At 47.6% G+C, this 19,595-nt stretch overlaps 2 protein-coding genes across 3 annotated transcripts in view; one reads left to right on the plus strand and one right to left on the minus strand.

Annotated features, from left to right (window-relative positions):
• Positions 1–15,825, minus strand: part of mycbpap (mycbp associated protein) — a 29,630-nt gene extending 13,805 nt beyond the window's left edge. For both annotated transcript variants that reach the window (XR_009708118.1, XM_061232612.1), the window contains exons 1-9: positions 15,612–15,825; positions 10,017–10,129; positions 8,854–9,016; positions 8,099–8,205; positions 7,689–7,860; positions 6,816–6,931; positions 6,290–6,440; positions 4,917–5,029; positions 16–134 (exon numbers count right to left, since the gene is read on the minus strand). Coding sequence is in view for 1 of the 2 variants with exons in the window: in XM_061232612.1 (XP_061088596.1) it covers positions 16–134; positions 4,917–5,029; positions 6,290–6,440; positions 6,816–6,931; positions 7,689–7,860; positions 8,099–8,205; positions 8,854–9,016; positions 10,017–10,129; positions 15,612–15,678 (1,121 nt within the window). In the remaining variant the exon portion in view is untranslated. The remainder of the gene's footprint in view (positions 1–15; positions 135–4,916; positions 5,030–6,289; positions 6,441–6,815; positions 6,932–7,688; positions 7,861–8,098; positions 8,206–8,853; positions 9,017–10,016; positions 10,130–15,611) is intronic.
• Positions 15,826–16,888: 1,063 nt separating this feature from the next.
• rasd2b (RASD family member 2b) lies at positions 16,889–18,673 on the plus strand. Its single transcript, XM_061232502.1, has 2 exons — positions 16,889–17,696; positions 17,985–18,673. Exons 1-2 carry the CDS (start codon positions 17,021–17,023, stop codon positions 18,503–18,505), a joined length of 1,197 nt encoding a protein of 398 aa, XP_061088486.1. The 5' UTR covers positions 16,889–17,020; the 3' UTR covers positions 18,506–18,673.
• The last annotated feature ends 922 nt before the right edge of the window (positions 18,674–19,595 follow it).

Below are 19,595 nucleotides of genomic sequence, written 5' to 3' on the forward strand. Positions count from 1 at the left end.
GAGAACGGGTCTCACTGGTTCTCCTTGTGCTCGGACTCGCTGCAATTCTCCTCTTCCTCCAGAAGGGGGCAGCGCTCAGCAGTGACAGAGGTGAAGGGCTGCCCGGTCCCGATCACTTCAAGCCCATCGATCTCCTGCACACAGCGTTGAGGAGAGAGAAATAAATAAATAGGTCACTGTAGTACACTTATAAATACTAGACTACAACCTCAAAAACGCCGTACAGCAGTGTAGCAGTGCAGTGCACTTATAAACACTAAACGCACAGCTCTTTAAACAACATACAGCAGTGTAGCAGTGTAGTGCACTTATAAACACTAAACGCACAGCCCTTTAAACACCATACAGCACTGTAGCAGTGTAGTGCACTTATAAACACTAAATGCACAGCTCTTTAAACACCATACAGCACTGTAGCAGTGTACTGCACTTATAAACACTAAATGCACAGCCCTTTAAACAACATACAGCACTGTAGTACATGTATAAACAGCAGTCAGGAGGACTAAAACGTTAAAGGCTCTGGATAAACTGGCGCACTCATGGAGGTATTCCCAAAAGCAGGATTACGGAGCTGAGCTAGCCAGACAACTGCTCTGAGTAAAACCCAGAACAGCTCTTTTTTACTTCCAGTTTTGGGAGGGCTTGCAGGTTTTACTCAGTGCTCACCCAGTGGCCCTGCCTCGTGGCACAAGGCCCAGCTGTGGAGGCCCAGGGAGATTACAGGAGCTCTGTGTTAAAGAACCATCACCGCAGGGGAACCTGAGATCTGTTCCCACACAGACACACACAGCCCCCCAGGCAGATTACAGGAGCTCTGCGTTAAACAGTCACTGGAGGAGAACCTGAGCTCTGTTCCCACACACACACACACACACACACACAGATACACACAGACACACACAGACACACAGATACACACAGACACACACAGACACACACAGACAGATTACAGTAGCTCTGCGTTAAACAGTCACTGGAGGAGAACCTGAGATCTGCCCCACACAGACACACATAGATACACACAGACACACACAGACACACACAGATACACACAGATACACACAGACACACACAGACACACACAGACACACACAGACAGATTACAGGAGCTCTGCGTTAAACAGTCACTGGAGGAGAACCTGAGATCTGTTCCCACACAGACACACACAGATACACACAGACACACACAGACACACACAGCCCCCCAGGCAGATTACAGGAGCTCTGCGTTAAACAGTCACTGGAGGAGAACCTGAGATCTGCCCCACACAGAGACACACAGCCCCTCAGGCAGATTACAGGAGCTCTGTGTTGAACAGTCACCGGAGAGGAACCACGCAGTCCAGTCGTGACTCACCAGGCCCAGTGCAGTGTGCTGTGCCAGTTACGGGGCGAGTTTTTGTGCGTCAGAGCTTTCAGGCTCAAACCCACAACGGAGGGTTTGGGCTCCAGGCCCAATTGCTGCAGGACATAATATGAACATATACCTGCATAGGGAAAGTATGCAGTTCAGTTTAGGTAACTCTCTATTAAAAGCCAGAAAAGTAGATAGACTGTATTAAGCTAATTGCTTCATACAGTCTATCTAGTTGTAACTCCTGCGCACAGCAATAAATGACGGTTAAGTGTATTAGTCTTGCAATAAGACTTAAGATCTTATTTCTTTCCTCTCAAGCAGAAAATATAAGCTCGTTTTAAGGCACTGTTGCCTGACAAGTGACATTTGTGCTAGACTTGCCCCCTGCTGTCCGTTCTGTGTACTGCAGGCAGCAGACAGGATGTCGGGGGGCAGTGACGTTAGGTGGAGCCCCAGGTAGACGGTGGAGGGATATGGTTTTCTGACTCTAGCTCGCCGTATTTGCCGCACTATTTCACATATTCATTTTGTTTAATGGCTTATTTTGCTGCGATGGCAAATATCGCATCTGATTGCAAATTTGTTGTCGAACAGTAATGCTGTTCAATTGAGGAAATGTAAACATTTTTGGTTACAATTTTAATGGATCTCCTTGCCTTTTGAATTACAGTTTGCTTTAAAAACGAGGCACAGAGTGCCGCAGTGGCACAGACCGTGAGGCAGGCATCAGCGCGTTACAGCTGCACGCTGCCAAAGCCGAGTTTGGCCGGCTCCCGTGGGAGCGGCGTGATTGGCTGGCCCCCGGGGATGGGGGGGGACCCGGCAGGGTTAGGATCGCTGCGTTACAACGGCGTCCCAATCGCCCCGGAGTCACGGTCACGCGCTCTGAGAGGATGCCGCTTGCAGGAGACGTGCCGTTCTCCGGATCGCTCGATCGTCCCGGACCGCCGGGGGACAGGGTCGTGGGCGGCGTATCCCCTAGTTACCATCGGTCATTTTAATAGACAGGGTACAATTGGCGAATTAACAAACGAAAAAAAAATCTAATAAAAATGAGGCACAGTTTTGCTGACGTTTTCCTTCAGTAGCAACAACGACACGTGAGCAAGGGCACGCAAGGGCGGGACATTTTACGACACTCCCACAGTACGGCTGGAACACGGTAAGAAGGACACAGTAACACATACGCATAGAGCAGGACACAATGCGTCAAGCAGTCCTCTCAGCGGACAGCACACACTTTGAGGACACAGCGGAGAGCCTAAATCTCTGTCCTGTCCCTCCCGTCCTCCTCCTCCACCAGCACTGACGCCCCCGTAGCGGCGCACAGGACAGCCTGCCGCGTCGAGCGTGCCAAGAGCCCGAAAAGAGAACTGGAACGAGTTAATTAGGGAGCCAGCGTGCGGCACGGAGATAATTGCCGGGCTAATTGTTTCACAAGGCTGTTAGCGCCTTTAGCCGCTAATTAGCCGTGGTAATTGGAGCGAGCGATGCGTGGAGACCTGTGCCCCGTCGGTTGGCTGAGCCGAGCCGGTGGGCGGGGCCAGCGGCTCGCCGATAGATGACGGCTCCATTAGCACGCTGGGACAACAGCGGCGTGTCTGAACATCCCCGCACCTCCATTACCCTCTGCCCGGCCGCATATCTTGCATTTATGATGGCCACAGGCCTTCTATAACAGTACAGTGCTGTGCTGTGTGTGTGTGCGCGCGTGTGTGTGTGTGTCTGGGTGTGTGTGTATGTGTGTCTGGGTGTGTGTGTGTGCGTGTGAGTGTATGTGTCTGGGTGTGTGTATGTGTATGTGTGTGCGTGTGTGTGTGTGTATGTGTGTGTGTGTGTGTGTGTGTGTGTGTGAGTGCGTGTGTATATGTGTGTGTATATGTGTGTGTGCGCGTGTGTGTGTGTGTGTGTGTGTGTGTGTATGTGTGTGTATGTGTGTGTGTGCGTGTGTGTGTGTGTGTGTGTATATGTGTGTGTGTGTGTGTGTGTGTGTGTCTGGGTGTGTGTCATTTGAAATTTGAAGTGCTGTACGATTTCTAATTATACATAAAATATAAAAACACAGTACTGCCATAATAACACAAAAAGATACATATATATGGATGGTGCAGACCTGAGAGAGAGAGAGGCAGTTTGTTCCACAGTCTCGATGCGGCCACAGCAAAAGCCCCGTCACCCTTTTGCTTTAGTCGACACAAAGCAGTGGCGTACCTGGGAATCAAACCTACAATCTCTCAGCCATGGCTCCTAATTGATTTATTACCATTATAGCACCACCGCCCAAAGATAAGGCCACGGCTCCACTGTTCTGCTGCGTTCACACACTCAGCGCGGCGCTACTGCAATACCCTCAAATTAAAGCCGGCCGTCGGCACTTTAAACCTCATATTTCATTTCGAATCCAACTTGCTGGAGAACAGAGCCGATCGTACCGCTGTCCAAATACTTACGAACCTCAAGCGGGAAAAAGCCGTGCGGCGCACGGTGGGAAACACGGTCTAAGCAGACGCAATGATGTCACAAAAGCAACGCACTGTGTCACGGAATTGAACTGTGATGTAATTACAAATGAAAGCGGGACCGTGATTGCGTAATCTAATGAACGGCAGATCTCCATTGTGCGGTGAAATGACAGAGAGACCTCTACTGTATGATGTATGTAATTAAAACCAGACCTCCATTCTGTCATGTAATTAGCGCCATGACATAATTGCGTAATAACATAAAAACTCAAAAGGACTGAAATCCAGGTGCAGCGCAGGGTTCTGGGATACGTCACATGGGATAGGCCTGTGTGATGTCAGCTGAAACGTGGGGCGGCCTGTAGTCTAGTGGCTAAGGTGCATGACTGGGACCTGGAGGATTGGTGGTTCAAGCCCCGGTGTAGCCGCGATAAGATCCGCACAGCTGGTGGGCCCTTGAGCAAGGCCCATAACCCCACATTGCTCCAGGGGGGGAATTATCCCCGTAAGCTACTTTGGATAAAAGCGTCAGCTAAATTACTGATTTATTTATTGTTATTAAAACGTCTCTGAGCCGGACTACTGATCTCGGATCAGTTTCAGTCATAAGGGATAGGGTTAGGATCTGGATGGCAAACACCTGATTGTTGGTCTACACTTCTACTCAGATACCCTCTGTGAATATGGGCCTTGTACTGCATACTGTTCTGATGCAATGGTTGTGTGCAATCTGTAAGCTAAATGCTTAACCATTTATGTTCAATAGTGTGAATGTGAATGACAAATAAACAATGGAAGAATGAGGCTGGTGCTAACATGATGCAATAGTTGAGATCTGTACTGTCTACTGTAGTAATTGAGTTCTGTACTGTATGATGCAATAGTTAAGATCTGTACTGCATGATGTAGTAATTGAGTTCTATACTGTAAGATGCAATAGTTAAGATCTGTACTGTATGATGTAGAAATTGAGTTCTGTACGGTATGATGCGATAGTTAAGATCTGTACTGTATGATGTAGTAATTGAGTTCCGTATTGTAAGATGCAATAGCTAAGATCTGCATTGTATGATGTGATAATGGGTGTCACTCACCGGCTGGCTGAAGTCCAGGTCCATCAGAACCTCTCTGAGCTCCTGCCGGCACTGCTGCAGGTACAGGCTGCGGTCCCAGGCCTGGGGGTCCGACCGCCCGGTCATCGCGTTACCTGAACAGAACCGCAGCGTGCGGTGAGACCCAATCCCACCTGACCTGTCCGCCCCTTCACAGTCCGCCTGTCTGTCCCAGAGCCAATCAGATCTCTTTGAGTCACAAGCACTTCAACAGCATGTTTACGACCGGCTCGTTTTAGTCGTGAACAGGATAAATTAAGACACTCGACAAAAGGCTAACTTTAAATGAATAACTCATAATCCTGTAAGTGGGCGGCACGGATGGTGCAGTGGGTCGCACTGCCGCCTCGCAGCAAGGAGGTCCTGGGTTCGAATCCCGGTCGGCCGGGACCTTTCTGTGTGGAGTTTGCATGTTCTCCCCGTGTCTGCGTGGGTTTCCTCCCACAGTCCAAATACATGCAGGTTAGGCGGATTGGAGAGTCTAAATTGCCCATAGGTATGAGTGTGTGAGTGAATGGTGTGTGTGCCCTGCGATGGACTAGCGACCTTCCAGGGTGTATTCCTGCCTTTCGCCCAATGTATGCTGGGATAGGCTCCAGCCCCCCTGCGACCCTGTTCAGGATAAGCGGGTATAATGGATGGATGGATGGATTATCCTACAATGGGGTATGAGAGATCAGTATGATGGCAGTGTTGGATGCAGTCGGTGTAGCAATGTTGAGGGTGCAAAAACCAACCAAGAAGTCTGTCCTACGACAGGTGTGAGATTTACAGAACGGAATATCTAAGGAGATCTGATACATACACACCAACTGGTACACGATGACATAAAATCTCACAAAAAACTTGTTTTCCAGAAATTGGATGGAAAAACACTTTGGTGTGAAAATACTCAAGTATCACAATCGTATAATTGTTTTGGAATATATACTTTAAGGCGTGCTGGTATGGTTATGAAGCCTTGAGCTTGGAGAGTTTTTCCATGCAATGTTCCTGTCACAAGCGTAGCCTTTCTGGCCGAGACACGAGTGTTTTCTCCTCTGGTGAACACAGCGTCACACAGGGCCTTCTGTCCCCACGCAGACACGATGGCCGGTCCCTGGCCTCCCTCACACCTGCCAGTGCCTTTCATCTCCCACATCTCCCTTTCAAGAATCAAGATTCAATGTGCTCTCTCCCTCTCTCACTTTCCCTCCCTCCCCCTCTCTTTCTATCTCTCTTTCCCTCCCTCTCTCTCTCCCTCTCTCTTTCACTCCTTCTCTCTTTCTGCCTCCCTTGCTCTCACACTCCCTCCCTCTCTCTCTTTCTCTCTCCCTCTCTCCTCCCTCACTCCCTCTCTCTGAGCGGGTAGGTACCTGTTTCCTGCTGTATGCTGAGTGGTTGGCCAATGCGGGTGATTGGCTCAGGGTTGCCTCTCTGAGTCTGCGTCAGGGTGGCTATGATCCCGCTGAGATCATCCCCCAATCGCTGGGGAATGTTCCAGAACTCACTGCCCACACGGTAACCCTGCATGCAAAAACACACACATTTCACACACATGGTAACCCTGCACCACAAATCGCACACACTTCAGTCACAGCAACCCTATAAGCATACAGACATACAGACAGACAGACAGACAGACAGACAGGCAGGCAGGCAGGCAGGCAGGCAGGCAGGCAGGCAGTCAGACAGACAGACAGACAGTCAGACAGACAGACAGACAGACAGACAGACAGACAGACAGGCAGTCAGACAGACAGACAGACAGGCAGGCAGGCAGGCAGGCAGGCAGTCAGACAGACACACAGGCAGTCAGACAGACAGACAGGCAGTCAGGCAGGCAGTCAGACAGACAGACAGACAGACAGGCAGTAGCGGTGCTGAGGTGCGGAGTCAGACCTGGCCGGGGTGCAGTGTGGGTAGTTGGCGGGATATGTGCTCTCTCTGCTCCTGTATCTTGCGGAAGTAGCTGGACTGGCTCATCAACAGGGAGCTGGAGGGTTTCTGCAGCAGGTCTGAGACACACACACACACACACATGCACACATGCACACACATGCACACGCACACATACACACACACACGCGCACACGCATACACACACATGCACACACGCACATGCACACACACACATGTGCACACACGCACACACATGCACACACACGTGCACACACGCACACACACACACACACAAGCACGCACATACACACACACACACACACAGGGCCAGTTTTTCACTGGGAGCATTTCTTTAGTATCGAATAAGATACTGTATCATGCAAACAAAAAAACATGGACAGACACCTTGTTTTTAAATATTGTCATTATATTTACTCCAAAAATCACATGCTTTTAGGAAATAGATCATTAATTGGGCTATTATTTTATGCTCTACAATGAGATGATTCTCTACCAAGAGATTAGAGGTGAACTACAGCAACCTCTAGGGCTGGGAGGAGGGAACTACAGCGTACGACAGTCAGGTCAAGTCAGGAGTTTCTATGGGCCCTGTTAGCCCTTTAAGGTGTGAGGTCACAAACCTGCTATTAGAATGTACTTCACTGATTCTAATGCTGATAACACAATAACAAATGGAAGCAATGGAGTTCTAGAACACTGGCTTAGAATTCTGAAAAAAAAAGGCCAGGGCCCGGTTTACATGTGTGGAGTGAATCTAGGGCCCAGTTTACATGTGTGGAGTGAATCTAGGGCCCAGTTTACACGTGTGGAGTGAATCCAGGGCCCGGTTTACACGCTGTGGCCAGCACTCACGGGAGATGAAGTCCAGCTGCCGCCTCCTCTCTCTCATGTGACCCTTCCAGTGATGCAGGGCGTGGCACTGCAGGTCCGGGGGGCGGGGCCACCCTCGGGGGTGGGGCTTCGGCTTCTGCTCTGCTGCCATTGGGTAATGCACCGCTGGGCGGGCCGGCACGCGCTTCACCAGCTGCAAACACACAGTCCCGCCCTCCGCTCGTTTTCATTGGTGCAAAACTAAGGGCACGTTCCGAAGACTCCTAACCCTCAAAACGAGTTCTCCTTTCCTCCACTTGTCTCCTGCCCCCCCCATCCCCAAGAGACAAGTGGAGGAAAGGAGAACTCTTTTTTTTTTCTTTTCTTTTTTGTCTTTTTTGTATTGGGACAAACCCTAAATCTCCACTGTCATTGTAGCCATGGTAACTGACCTCACTTTCACCCCTGGTCTCCATCTCCCTCTTGAAGTTATCCAGGCTTCCCAGAATGCTGTGGGGCAGGACCATACCCTGGTCATCAAAGCGAGGCCCCCCAGGACCTGTCACGTAACAGCAATAGAAACACCCTGGGTCCTGACATTGTGCACCCCTCACCCCCAAACCTCAATGAGCAAGACACAAGGCTCTCTCAAGGGAAGGAATCATATATACACTCAGTGAGCACATTATTGTTATTAGACTTCTTTTTTTGTCTTCTTCTTCACTTAGAGGTTTGACATGTTGTGTGTCCAGAGATTCTGCATACCACTGTTGTAATGCGTGGTTATTTGTGTTAATGTCACCTTCCTGTCAGCTTTGACCAGTCTGGCCCTTCTCCTCTGGCCTTTCTCATTAACAAGGCATTCTGCCCACTGAACGGCTGCTTGCTGGTTGTTTTTTTGTTTTTTGCACCCATCTCTGCAAATTCTAGAGACTGTGTGCCTGAAAATCCCAAATGATCAGTAGTTTCTGAGATACTCAAACCACCCTGTCTGGCACCAACAATCATTCCACGGTCAAAGTCACTTAGATCAAATGTCAAATGATCACATTTGGAGGACAAAGGTACGACTGGTCAACAGGCATTTGGACTTTATCGACCGGATTGGACTGGACTAGATCTTTATAGACTTTCAAAGGTTTGTATTTCAGCCTATATCCCTCAGCCCTGGAGTGCGATGCTCCTTAGCGCCCCCTGTCTGTCACACCTGTGTACTCCAGTGGCTGTACAGCAGCGTCCTGTGGGAGGGGCCTCGCCACGGTTACCCTGACCGACTTCCTGTCCTCGTCCAGGGGGCGGGTCTTCCGCACCAGAACCCGGGTCATCGCCTGGGGCTTCTGGGAATCCTTTGGGGGCTGGGGTACCCGCAGCTGCACAAGAACGTGTACACATGTGCATACACACACATACACAAAGACGCACACGCACACACACACACACACACACATACACAAAGACGCAGACACACACACACACACACACACACACACATACACAAAGACGCAGACACACACACACACACACACACACACACACACACACACACACATACACAAAGACGCAGACACACACACACACACACACACACACAAAGACGCAGACACACACACACACACACACACACACAAAGACGCAGACAGACATCCACACATGCACAGACACACACGCACACACACACGTACACACACCCATGCACACAGACACCCACATGCACACAGATGCAGGCATACACACACATACACAAAGACGCACACGCACACACACACACACACACACATACACAAGGACGCAGACGCACACACACACACACACACACACACACACACACAAAGACGCAGACAGACATCCACACATGCACAGACACACACACGCACACACACACGTACACACACCCATGCACACAGACACACACACGCACACACACACGTACACACACCCATGCACACAGGCACCCACATGCACACAGACGCAGGCATACACACACATGCACATCGACAAGCGCACGCACACAGTAATGCTAGAGTACAATAACAGTAATAGTGTGTGTTACATAACTACGTTTCAGCCTATTCTAAAGCAGAAAATGCCATTTACAACAATGGGGTTGAATTATGTAACTCAGTTCCGTGACAAATACAGTACCATTTCATGTCAATTATTTACATTTTACATTTTTGTCATTTGTCATGGGGTTGAATTGTGTAACCGTGACAAATACAGTACCATTTCATGTAATTATAACACAAAGTAGTATGTGCATTTAATATTTATCTAAAGCAAAATTATAGTAAGTGCAGATCTTGACTCAACGTCTCAGGCACAAATGATTTCCACGTTGGCATGGATCCGTGTTGGGAATAAAGGCCTCACCTTCTCCAGGTCCTCCCTGTGGATGGCCAGCGCCTGGATGTCCTCCCCTTTAAGAGTGGGGCTCTGAGAGGGGGCCTCTGACACGAAGGAGAAGTCCTTCAGCCGCTTCTTATCTGAAACACAACAGGCAACAGCCATGACATGACATGACATCACACTACATGACATCACATTACATGACATCACATTATATTACATCACACTACATGACATCACATTATATTACATCACACTACATGACATTACATCACATAACATTACAGTACATCACAATACATGACATCACATTATATTACATCACACTACATGAAATCACACTACATTACAATATATTATATTACATCACATTACTCTGCATTACATTACATTACATTACAATACATCACAATTCACTACATTTTGCATACATCCCGGCTGGTAACCCATTAAGCCCTGTATTTCACATACTGTATGTCATAATATTTCTAAAGTAAATGGTAATTGGTAATTGGCAGGCATTTATATAGCGCCTCTATCCAAAGCTGTACAATTGATGCTTCTCCATTCACCCATTCATACACACACTCACACACCGACGGCGATTGGCTGCCATGCAAGGCGCCGACCAGCTCGTCAGGAGCATTTGGGGGTTAGGTGTCTTGCTCAGGGGCACTTCGACACAGCCTGGGCGGGGGATCGAACCGGCAACCCTCCGACTGCCAGACGACTACACTTACTGCCTGAGCCATGTCGCCCCGCTATAAGTTTTCAATAAGTTCATAATAACCCTTTTACATATCAGCGCAGTATATTGTATTATTACATTGTATTAAATGACATCGCATTACATTATTACAGCATGCAATAATAATGTATGTACTAATAATAATCGTGAATCCCACTACATCCTAAACTAAATAAAAATAAGAAGTAATCTTTAAAATTTGCAGAAAGGTCATGTTTAACTCTACCATTTAGAGTTCAGGTTTGCTTTCACATACAGATTCATCGTATCCAGATTTTTCATAAGCTTTTCATATGTTGAACATTTTAATATTCTCTATATACTTTTAAATAACAATATTACATAGATAAGGGACTCCGCGATGATGAATGACATCATCACTGTGCGACTGACAGCTGCACACGGAGGATACTACAGGATGGGGACAGAATGACATCATCACTGTGCAACTGACAGCTGCACACGGAGGATACTACAGGATGGGGACAGGAATGACATCATCACTGTGCGACCGAGAGGTGCACACGGAGGATACTACAGTACAGGGACAGGAATGACATCATCACTGTGCGACTGACAGCTGCACACGGAGGATACAACAGGACAGGAATGGCATCATCACTGTGCGACTGACAGCTGCACACGGAGGATACTACAGTACAGTGATACTTCTTCACAGTCAGTTTTTCTGGAATGTATTTTCACCAATTCTATCTGTATCTATGTTACTGAGCTAGCTGATCTATTGCTATTAAGTTTCCTAAAAAGCTGCTTCAGTGAGGGATGGAATGACAGGGGCAGCCTGTAGCCTTGTCGCTAAGGTAAATGACTAGGACCTGGAAGGTTGGTGGTTGAAGCCTCGGGTAGGCATGACAAAAGCTGTGTAGCTGTTGAGCCCTTGAATAAGGCCCTTTACCCCCCATTGCTCCAGGGGCATTGTCACCTGCAAAGCCTAATCAAGTGTAAGTCGCATTGGATAAAAGCGTCAGCTAAATAGCACGTAATGTAATGAAAGTCCCGTGGGCCTACAGAAAGCTACAGGGATGGCCACAGCATGTCTTCTTCCTGGTGGAACTAGAGGAATCTAAAGGCCGAATGCTATTTTTACACCCTGGTAAAGCGAGGAGAACCTATGCGTCTGAGAACAACAACATCGCCGATTCCCTGGAGAGCCGGCCCTCAGCCATCACTTTAATCACTTTAATTACACGCGGACTCTATTAGGTAACAGCATCAGGACAAAAGGGCATCCGGTCAGGAAGAGAAAAGCAGAAAAGAAGGTTATAAAGATGCTGAGCGGAGCCGGGAGCGCAGACGTTACGAAACAGCAGCACGGTAATGAATGTCGTTCCACCATTACAGTCATTATCGTCCCTGGTCACCTCTGACCCCTGAGTGTGTGAATGAGCATAACTCATCGCCATCCACAGCCAAATACCGGCACTTATGTAACCGGGGAGTTTTACCACTGAGGGAGGGAGGGAGGCCGGGAGGGCGGGAGGGGGGAGAGACAGAGAGACAGAGAGACAGAGAGAGAGAGAGAGAGAGAGCGAGAGCGAGAGAAAGAGAGGGAGAGGGGAAAGGGTGAGAGAGAGGGAGGGGGGAGAGAGAGGGAGGGGGGAAAGGGTGAGAGAGAGAAGGGGGAGAGGGTGAGAGAGAGAGAGAGAGAGAGGGGGGAGAGGGAGGGAGGGGGGGAGAGAGAGAGAGAAAGAGAGGGAGAGGGAGGGGGGAAAGGGTGAGAGAGAGAGGGGGAGAGGGTGAGAGAGAGGGGGGAGAGGGAGGGGGAGGGTGAGAGAGAGGGTGGAGAGGGTGAGAGAGAGAGGGGGAAAGGGTGAGAGAGAAAGAGGGGGGAAAGGGAGAGAGAGGGTCTTGGGCTTCACCACTGAGAGAGGGAGGGAGGGAGAGAGAGAGAGAGAGAGGGAGAGGGTGAGAGAGAGGTGGGGGAAAGGAGGGAGGGAGAGAGAAAGACAGGGGAAAGGGAGAGAGAGGGTCTGGGGCTTCACCACTGAGAGAGAGATGGGGCACCAAACTGCCTCAGCCCACCACAGTGTGTTCAGATGAAATACTCCTCACTGTTTGTGGGCACTCAGGGGGATTGGTATTGGATGATTTTTGTACGGGCCGGGGGGGGGGGGGGTCTGTTCCACACACTCGCCGTCACGCACATACGTACAGATCGTGTCACGAACGGTTCAGACACGATCATCTAGCCCACCGCCGAGACCCGCCTGCTGTAAAAAAGGCAGAGGGGAACGAGAGAAAAGAATCCACAATCGCTCCATCCTTCTCACCCACACCTCTGCGCTGTCACTCGCTGATGCAGGAAACCTTTAGACGTGTGCCAGGACTTTCTACGCGCGAAGGATCTGCGAATCAATTTCTATACGCATCACAGCCGGCATTTTACCCTACACCACTGCCACTTAGCAGCTGTTCTCCAGAGTGACTAAGAAACCTGGATGTCATCACGTTTCGTCTCAGGAATGCACAAAGGCAATATCGCCAAAAGAACACAGAGGGGCCATTTATCACTACTAAGTGTAAAGTTCTGATTGTTGGCCCACTAAATCCATGCACCGTGAAAAATGCTCAAATGTAAATTAACAGGTCTCTTGTGTAATATGTTTTCAGTAAGACCATTATGAACTCCGGCAGCTGTGGACATCATTGTGTTCTTTTGTGCTTTATTTATAATACAACCTATTAAAAATGATTACACATTGATTGCACGGGGTCTTTAAATCAGCGGGCGTTCTTTTTTTCACAGCGTGATAGGCCGAGATTAACCATGAGGTGTGAGAACACAGATAAGTGACTAGAATGTTCTTAACTTAACACCCCAACGCTGATGTAACAAACACCGCTGGCAATTGGAATCAATCGAGTTCTAGAACACTGATTTGGAATTTTGAGAAAAAATAAAACGTACCACAGTGTTTAAGGGGATCAGACGACCATGACAGCAAAGAGTTTCATCACCCCCAAAATGAACTGTTCTCATTCTAGGTTGAGAAGCGTAGAAGTGTGAAAAATAATGGACATACAATAAGGTCAAATACACAAGACTTGGGTTGGGTGAACAGAGGTTGGCTTTTGCCCGCGTAAGGGGGAATACTCTGAACAGCAAGTTACATTACATTACATTACAGGCATTTAGCAGACGCTCTTATCCAGAGCGCCGTACAATGAAGCGCAAATCGAGTGCGATGAGGACCCTCGAAGAAAGTACGGTTCCGAGTCCTAGCGTGACCACATAGATACAATTTAAACCCTTGAAGAGTACGTCAACTTATTAACTGGCATAGCATGGCTGGCAGATAGAATACCTCAAGTACAACGATAACTGTATATAAGTGCCATTAGTCTACGGCACATACAAGGCTAATCATGGTGGTGAGATAGGGACGGAAAGGTGCAGCCTGAAGAGATGAGTCTTCAGTCTGCGTTTGAAAGAGGTCAGAGACTCTGCCGTTCTGACATCCACAGGGAGGTCATTCCACCACCGTGGTGCCAGAGCAGACAGCAGTCGTGACCGAGAAGTGCAGTTGTGGCGAGGGGGAGGTGCCAGGCGTTCCGAAGTAGCAAAACGGAGGGGTCATGTCTTGTCACCCCACTCCTCATTGGCCTCCACTGGCTTCCTATTGCCGCACACATGTGCTTCAAGGCAGATGCGTGCCCCCTTCTGATATCCCTCTTGTCTAACCCTAACCCTTAAAAAAAAAACATTTGTTTAGAACAGCTCTTCTCGCGTATTTTACTAGTTATGGATTTGATGCTTTTAACCTGTGGAAGAACCTATGCACTCGTAAATCGCTTTGGATTAAAAACGTCTGCCAAATGACTAAAATGTGAATGTAAACACCAGCCAGCAACTTACACACAGAGATGTATAAGTTGCATCTTTTTCCCCTTTTCTGGACCGTTCTCACCCAGGCTGTCGAGTGTGGAAAGCTTGTTCAAGATTGTAGCCTATTTAAGGAAAATCCAAAGGGCCGTTCCGGGAGAAACTCCTCAACATTTCTCCGGGTACCATAGTCTTTGCTGTACATATGGAATCATGAGGTTATGTACTGCAGTGGTAAACTTGTTAATGTTTGTTAGCCTTGTAAGCTAGTGTGGTGTTTAGCTATTGGTATTAAATGTGTTCATATTTGCTCTCACTGACATAACCCACAATTATTGACCTAATCTATGTCTTCCTTTTACAATTTTGTAATAACACTTCGCCTGTCTTTACTAACACAATATACTAACTTACTGATTACAGGTTTTTTTTTTAAATAATTAATAGAGTCAGATAAATAAGATCTCAATCGTTATAGTGTGCGGATTCTCAGTTTGGTGGCCCTGACATAAAAATACCCCTTCGTTGGTGACCCCGAAAAAAATATTCTTCACGCCCGCTCAAAGATTCAGAGCCAATGTCCCAATGACAATGATCAACCTTTCAGTCTTGTCATTTAGTCATTCAGTGACGTGCAGGTTTGCTGCTATTTGATGGTCAGCAATAACTTTCTGTAGCGTCTGAGTATGACAAAGAACGCAGAAAAACGTTGTAGCCTATACATCAAGACATGCATTCCACTCCTCCCAATGCACGTAAGATCTGTGAATCATGAGGGGAAAAAACATTTTCACAGCTGCCCAAGGGTGACATCAGAGTCGTGTTTGGTAGATCCGCCAAAATTGCCTGGAATTGCCTGCTGATTTTATTTTATATGGCAGAAGGGGATTGTTTGCTTTCAAGCCGCTCACAGATAATTGCTGTGCAGTAGGTGTTTATATCCGTGGGTGGTTAAAAGCGGTAGGTAGCGTTCACCTTATGGGAATAAAGGTATAATATGCACAACGTAAAAAAACTTTACACACACCTTGAGGGGTCCTGCATCTCGCCTCTTTCTTCGCGATTTTGCCGAGTGATTTGCTGGAGCTGTCCATGCTAAATAACTCGCCGCTTTAATAACTAAACACAACAATATAAACAAGCGGCAGCACTTTAAGGCTCAATACGTTTAGCTACATGTAGCTAGCTAGTTTAATTTAGCCCCCAACTTTGACGGCGTTTCGGCCTTCTCAGCTTGGACGTGTCCATGACAACGGCATAACTTCCGCAGCTGTGTAACCGGTAAAGGGAAGTTTTTCCCTTCGCCGACAGAAAGTCAGGCGTGGGTCGGGATTGGGAATAGCCTGCAGTCGTTCTATATGCTGTCGATCCGCTGTAATAAATATAGCCTAGGCAAAAGCCTTTATACAAAAAAAAAGTGTAGCCCACGAGTGAGAAAACACCATGTACGCTATGACTAATGACGCCTACTGTCGCATAGATTTCCCATGCTATGGTGAGCCCATTCGCCCACGCGACAGCGAGGTAAATCCGTTTCCTAAAATACAATATTGTATGATTTAAATAGAATAGGATATAATTTGGTAGCAGCTTTCGTTCATTAGAACCGGTTAACTAATTTAAATGAGCTAGTCTTCTTAAACTTACGTACACAGCTATTTATGCGGAAAGGTAGGATTCCATGCATGCCCACATATAGAATACGGATGTACTTTATACATAGACCTAAAATACACGTACCATGGATAAACTGGTGAAAAAAAAATGTTGTAGCCTAGACTATGAAAAACATAATTTTCATAACATTTTTAAATATATATTGTCATAACATTAGATTTATTATCAGTTCGGCATTATTGACCCATTCCATCTGTAAGCACTTCGCTCAAGGGTTGGGGACTGGGGGACTTTTCAGCCAAATGTTTTTTGTCAGGCTCATGTACGCACAGTTCAGATGTAGGCTACATTGGGGCAGTGCAAATTCTGGTAACAGTTAGGTAACACGTTTTCTCCAGAAATTACGAATTACCCAGTTTGTAATTGATCAGACTATAGGCTTGGCACCTGTTTAACTCTAAATGCAATTTAACATACTTTAATGGGTACTTTCATCACATTATTCAAGAATCAGCAAAAACGTTGTGTTCCCCTTCTTCGAACACAACAAGCTCTGCTGGCCTGCCAATCAATTTCGAGTTCTTGTTTGCAGAACTAGCTGATGACGCGAGGGCCGAGCCTCAGCGTGGGGACTATATATAGCCTGCCAGCGTGTACGCAGTATTCGCTTGACTCGCAGCTCCTCGCCTAAGCTCCTGTCTGTATCGGCAAAGGCATATATGCAGTGGAGAAGGCGATACCGCGCATTTCGCTAGGCTGCAGGAGATATAAGTTATACACTTAATCATACTCCAGCCGACAGTAGTAGCAGGAAAGATAATGGAGGTGAAAAGACCTGAACAGAATAACTTTTCCGTCGAAGGCGCCGCAGAGACGTCGCGCTCTTGCGCGGATCCAGTCGTACGCCGCGGGTGCGCTTACAGCGCGGGACAGCTCTCCGCTGGGAGAGCCGTATGCAGCGGTCCTTCCAAGGTCCTCTTGGAGTATAAAAGCACAACTCAGCATCTGGCATCGTCCGGAGTTAAGGTATCCACTATTTCCAAAGCCGGTTTGGGTATCTTAAAAATGGCCACATCGCACTGGAGACTCCAGGAGAAGAAGGCACGGGTGGTGCGGTCCTCCAGCGCCGGGAACCGGCACTCTTCTTCCGACCGGTTCCCCTGCAAGAGGTCTGCCCTGGATCAGCTCACGGCTCTGGTACTGCACGGTCAGACGTGCTCCAGCCATATGGTGCAGGAGACCGGCCAGGACAAGTTGTGCTCCACCAAGCCGCAGAACTGCCGGCGCATTGTAGTGCTGGGCGCTCCGAAAGTTGGGAAGACATCGATCCTCCGACGGTTCCTGCGGGACGGGTTCGAGGAGCAGTATCAGCCGACTTCTGAGGACTTTCACAGGAAGCTATACCAAATCCGAGGAGAGACCTACCAGATAGACATCCTGGACGCGTCCGGGGAAAGAGCCTTCCCTGCCAAGCGCAGACTATCCATCTTGACAGGTGTGTAGCGCGTTCACGGAGAGCGAACTCTTAACTGTGATTTGCGTTCAGAAAAGGACGCATACATAATATTTTTCTTTTTAAAATATCACTTTTATTATACTGTTCAAATTCGGGTGTTATAATATAGCTGCATGTTTTGGATATGTGTTGTCAAATGAGCAGCGAGAAAATTGTAGGAAAACATGTTAAAAACATAGCTGTAATGCTGGAGTCCCTGACTGATAATTCAACTAGTGTTGCACGGATGTCGGTTTCATCTAACCTCAACAGTTTGTGTTTTTGCAGGTGATATTTTTCTCCTGGTCTTCAGCTTGGATGACAGCGGCTCCTTCGACGAAGTGCGCGCGCTGCGCAAAGAGATCGTCGCGGCCAAGAGCAAGCTCCAGAAATCCAAAGAGAACGCCCGCGTGCCCATCGTGATCTGCGCGAACAAAGTGGACCTGGCGCCGGAGGAGAGAGCCGTCAGTCCGGCGGAGGTTTTTCAAGAGCTCGGCGAGGACTGTCCTTTTTTCGAGACCTCCGCCAAAGACAGCACCAATCTGGAAGAGGTGTTCGAAGCCCTGGCGAAGCGAGGTGGGCTGCCCACAGAGACCGGTCCGTCCCAGCACCGCAAAATTTCCATCCGCTCATACCAAGCGTTGCGCTCCGACCGGACTGCAAGTAGAGGGGTCACGCAGGAGATTCCCTGCGGCGCGCTGTACCCGCTGGCTCGCCGTCCCAGCTTCAGTACCGACCTCCGCAAGGTTCTCGGACCCAGCACTTCACGGAAAGGGGGGAAATCCCTTGAGAAGTGCCAGATTCAGTGACCGGGGGCTCAGGAACTTGATTCTTAATAATCATATAGTAGCCTACAGTCTGTAAAACCGAATGTGTATGTTTATTTCCTCAATGGCTAGCCGAGGTATAATAGAATTTCGTACGGATTAAAGAGGCATCATTGGACATTAAAAAGAAATGTATATAAAAAAAAGAAAAAAAAATGGACAAGAAAAAAAAAAAAAAATCTAAAGATTTCTGTCAAGGCTGCTGGCTGGACCAGTGCACAGTAATTGCAATGTACATACAATGTAAATACTGATCGAATGTTAGACTTCGGTTGTATAAATTGATTTATGAGTCAATTAATATAGCATTTCCGATTTTTTATAATAAAAAAGAAAACAATTTAACGCGTGTGTCTGTGAATTTAGATTTTTATTTTTATTCAGTTGATTTATTTCAAATAAACCTATATAGCCTATTTTTGTTACCCTCCCCGGCTCCTCATATAAAATAAAAAAGAAACGTTCAATCTCTTTTCTTCAGTAAATTCAAGCCATTCATGGACACAGGAAGGAAGTGGGTGTTCGTTGAGTCAAGCATTCGAACCCGAGCTCTCGCGCTGGCGTAAGGGACGCCTGCGGCGCTGAGGGATGGACGTAGCGCTGCCTCGTGCTTCTCTCTGCGAACGCTTGAGTGGGCGACAGAAGGCGTATGGTTCCTGGAGTACCTCGTTAAAACAAACCTAATTAAACTCGAATAAACCATTGTTTATTTAGTCTGAAAACTTTGACGTGTGCTAATGGACAATTTCTAATGGATTATTATTATTATTATTATTATTATTATTATTATTATTATTATTATTATTATTATTTTTATTATTATTATTATTATTATTATTATTATTATTATTATTATTATTTGCCAGATGGGGCGACAGACTAGTCGGTTGAGTTGACGAACTCATAGGGGTACTCCTGGGCAAGAACAAGCATGCACTTGAACATAACTTGGGGCTAACTAGCTTGTGGCTTATTGGGGGTAGTCGTCCTTGCAGACTGGGTGGTTGGGGTAGGTTATCATTGTTGGCGAGTTGGCAGACTGTAATCGCCGGCCAGGGGCATTAGTGAAAGA

This window comes from Conger conger, chromosome 2 (assembly GCF_963514075.1).
Source record: "Conger conger chromosome 2, fConCon1.1, whole genome shotgun sequence".
NCBI lineage: Eukaryota > Metazoa > Chordata > Actinopteri > Anguilliformes > Congridae > Conger > Conger conger.

Coding starts and splice junctions, on each gene's coding strand:
- rasd2b (XM_061232502.1), top strand. CDS start 17,021: ATGGAGGTGAAAAGACCTGAACAGAATAACTTTTCCGTCGAAGGCGCC. Junction 17,697..17,984: donor CAGACTATCCATCTTGACAG/GTGTGTAGCGCG, acceptor GTGTTTTTGCAG/GTGATATTTTTCTCCTGGTC.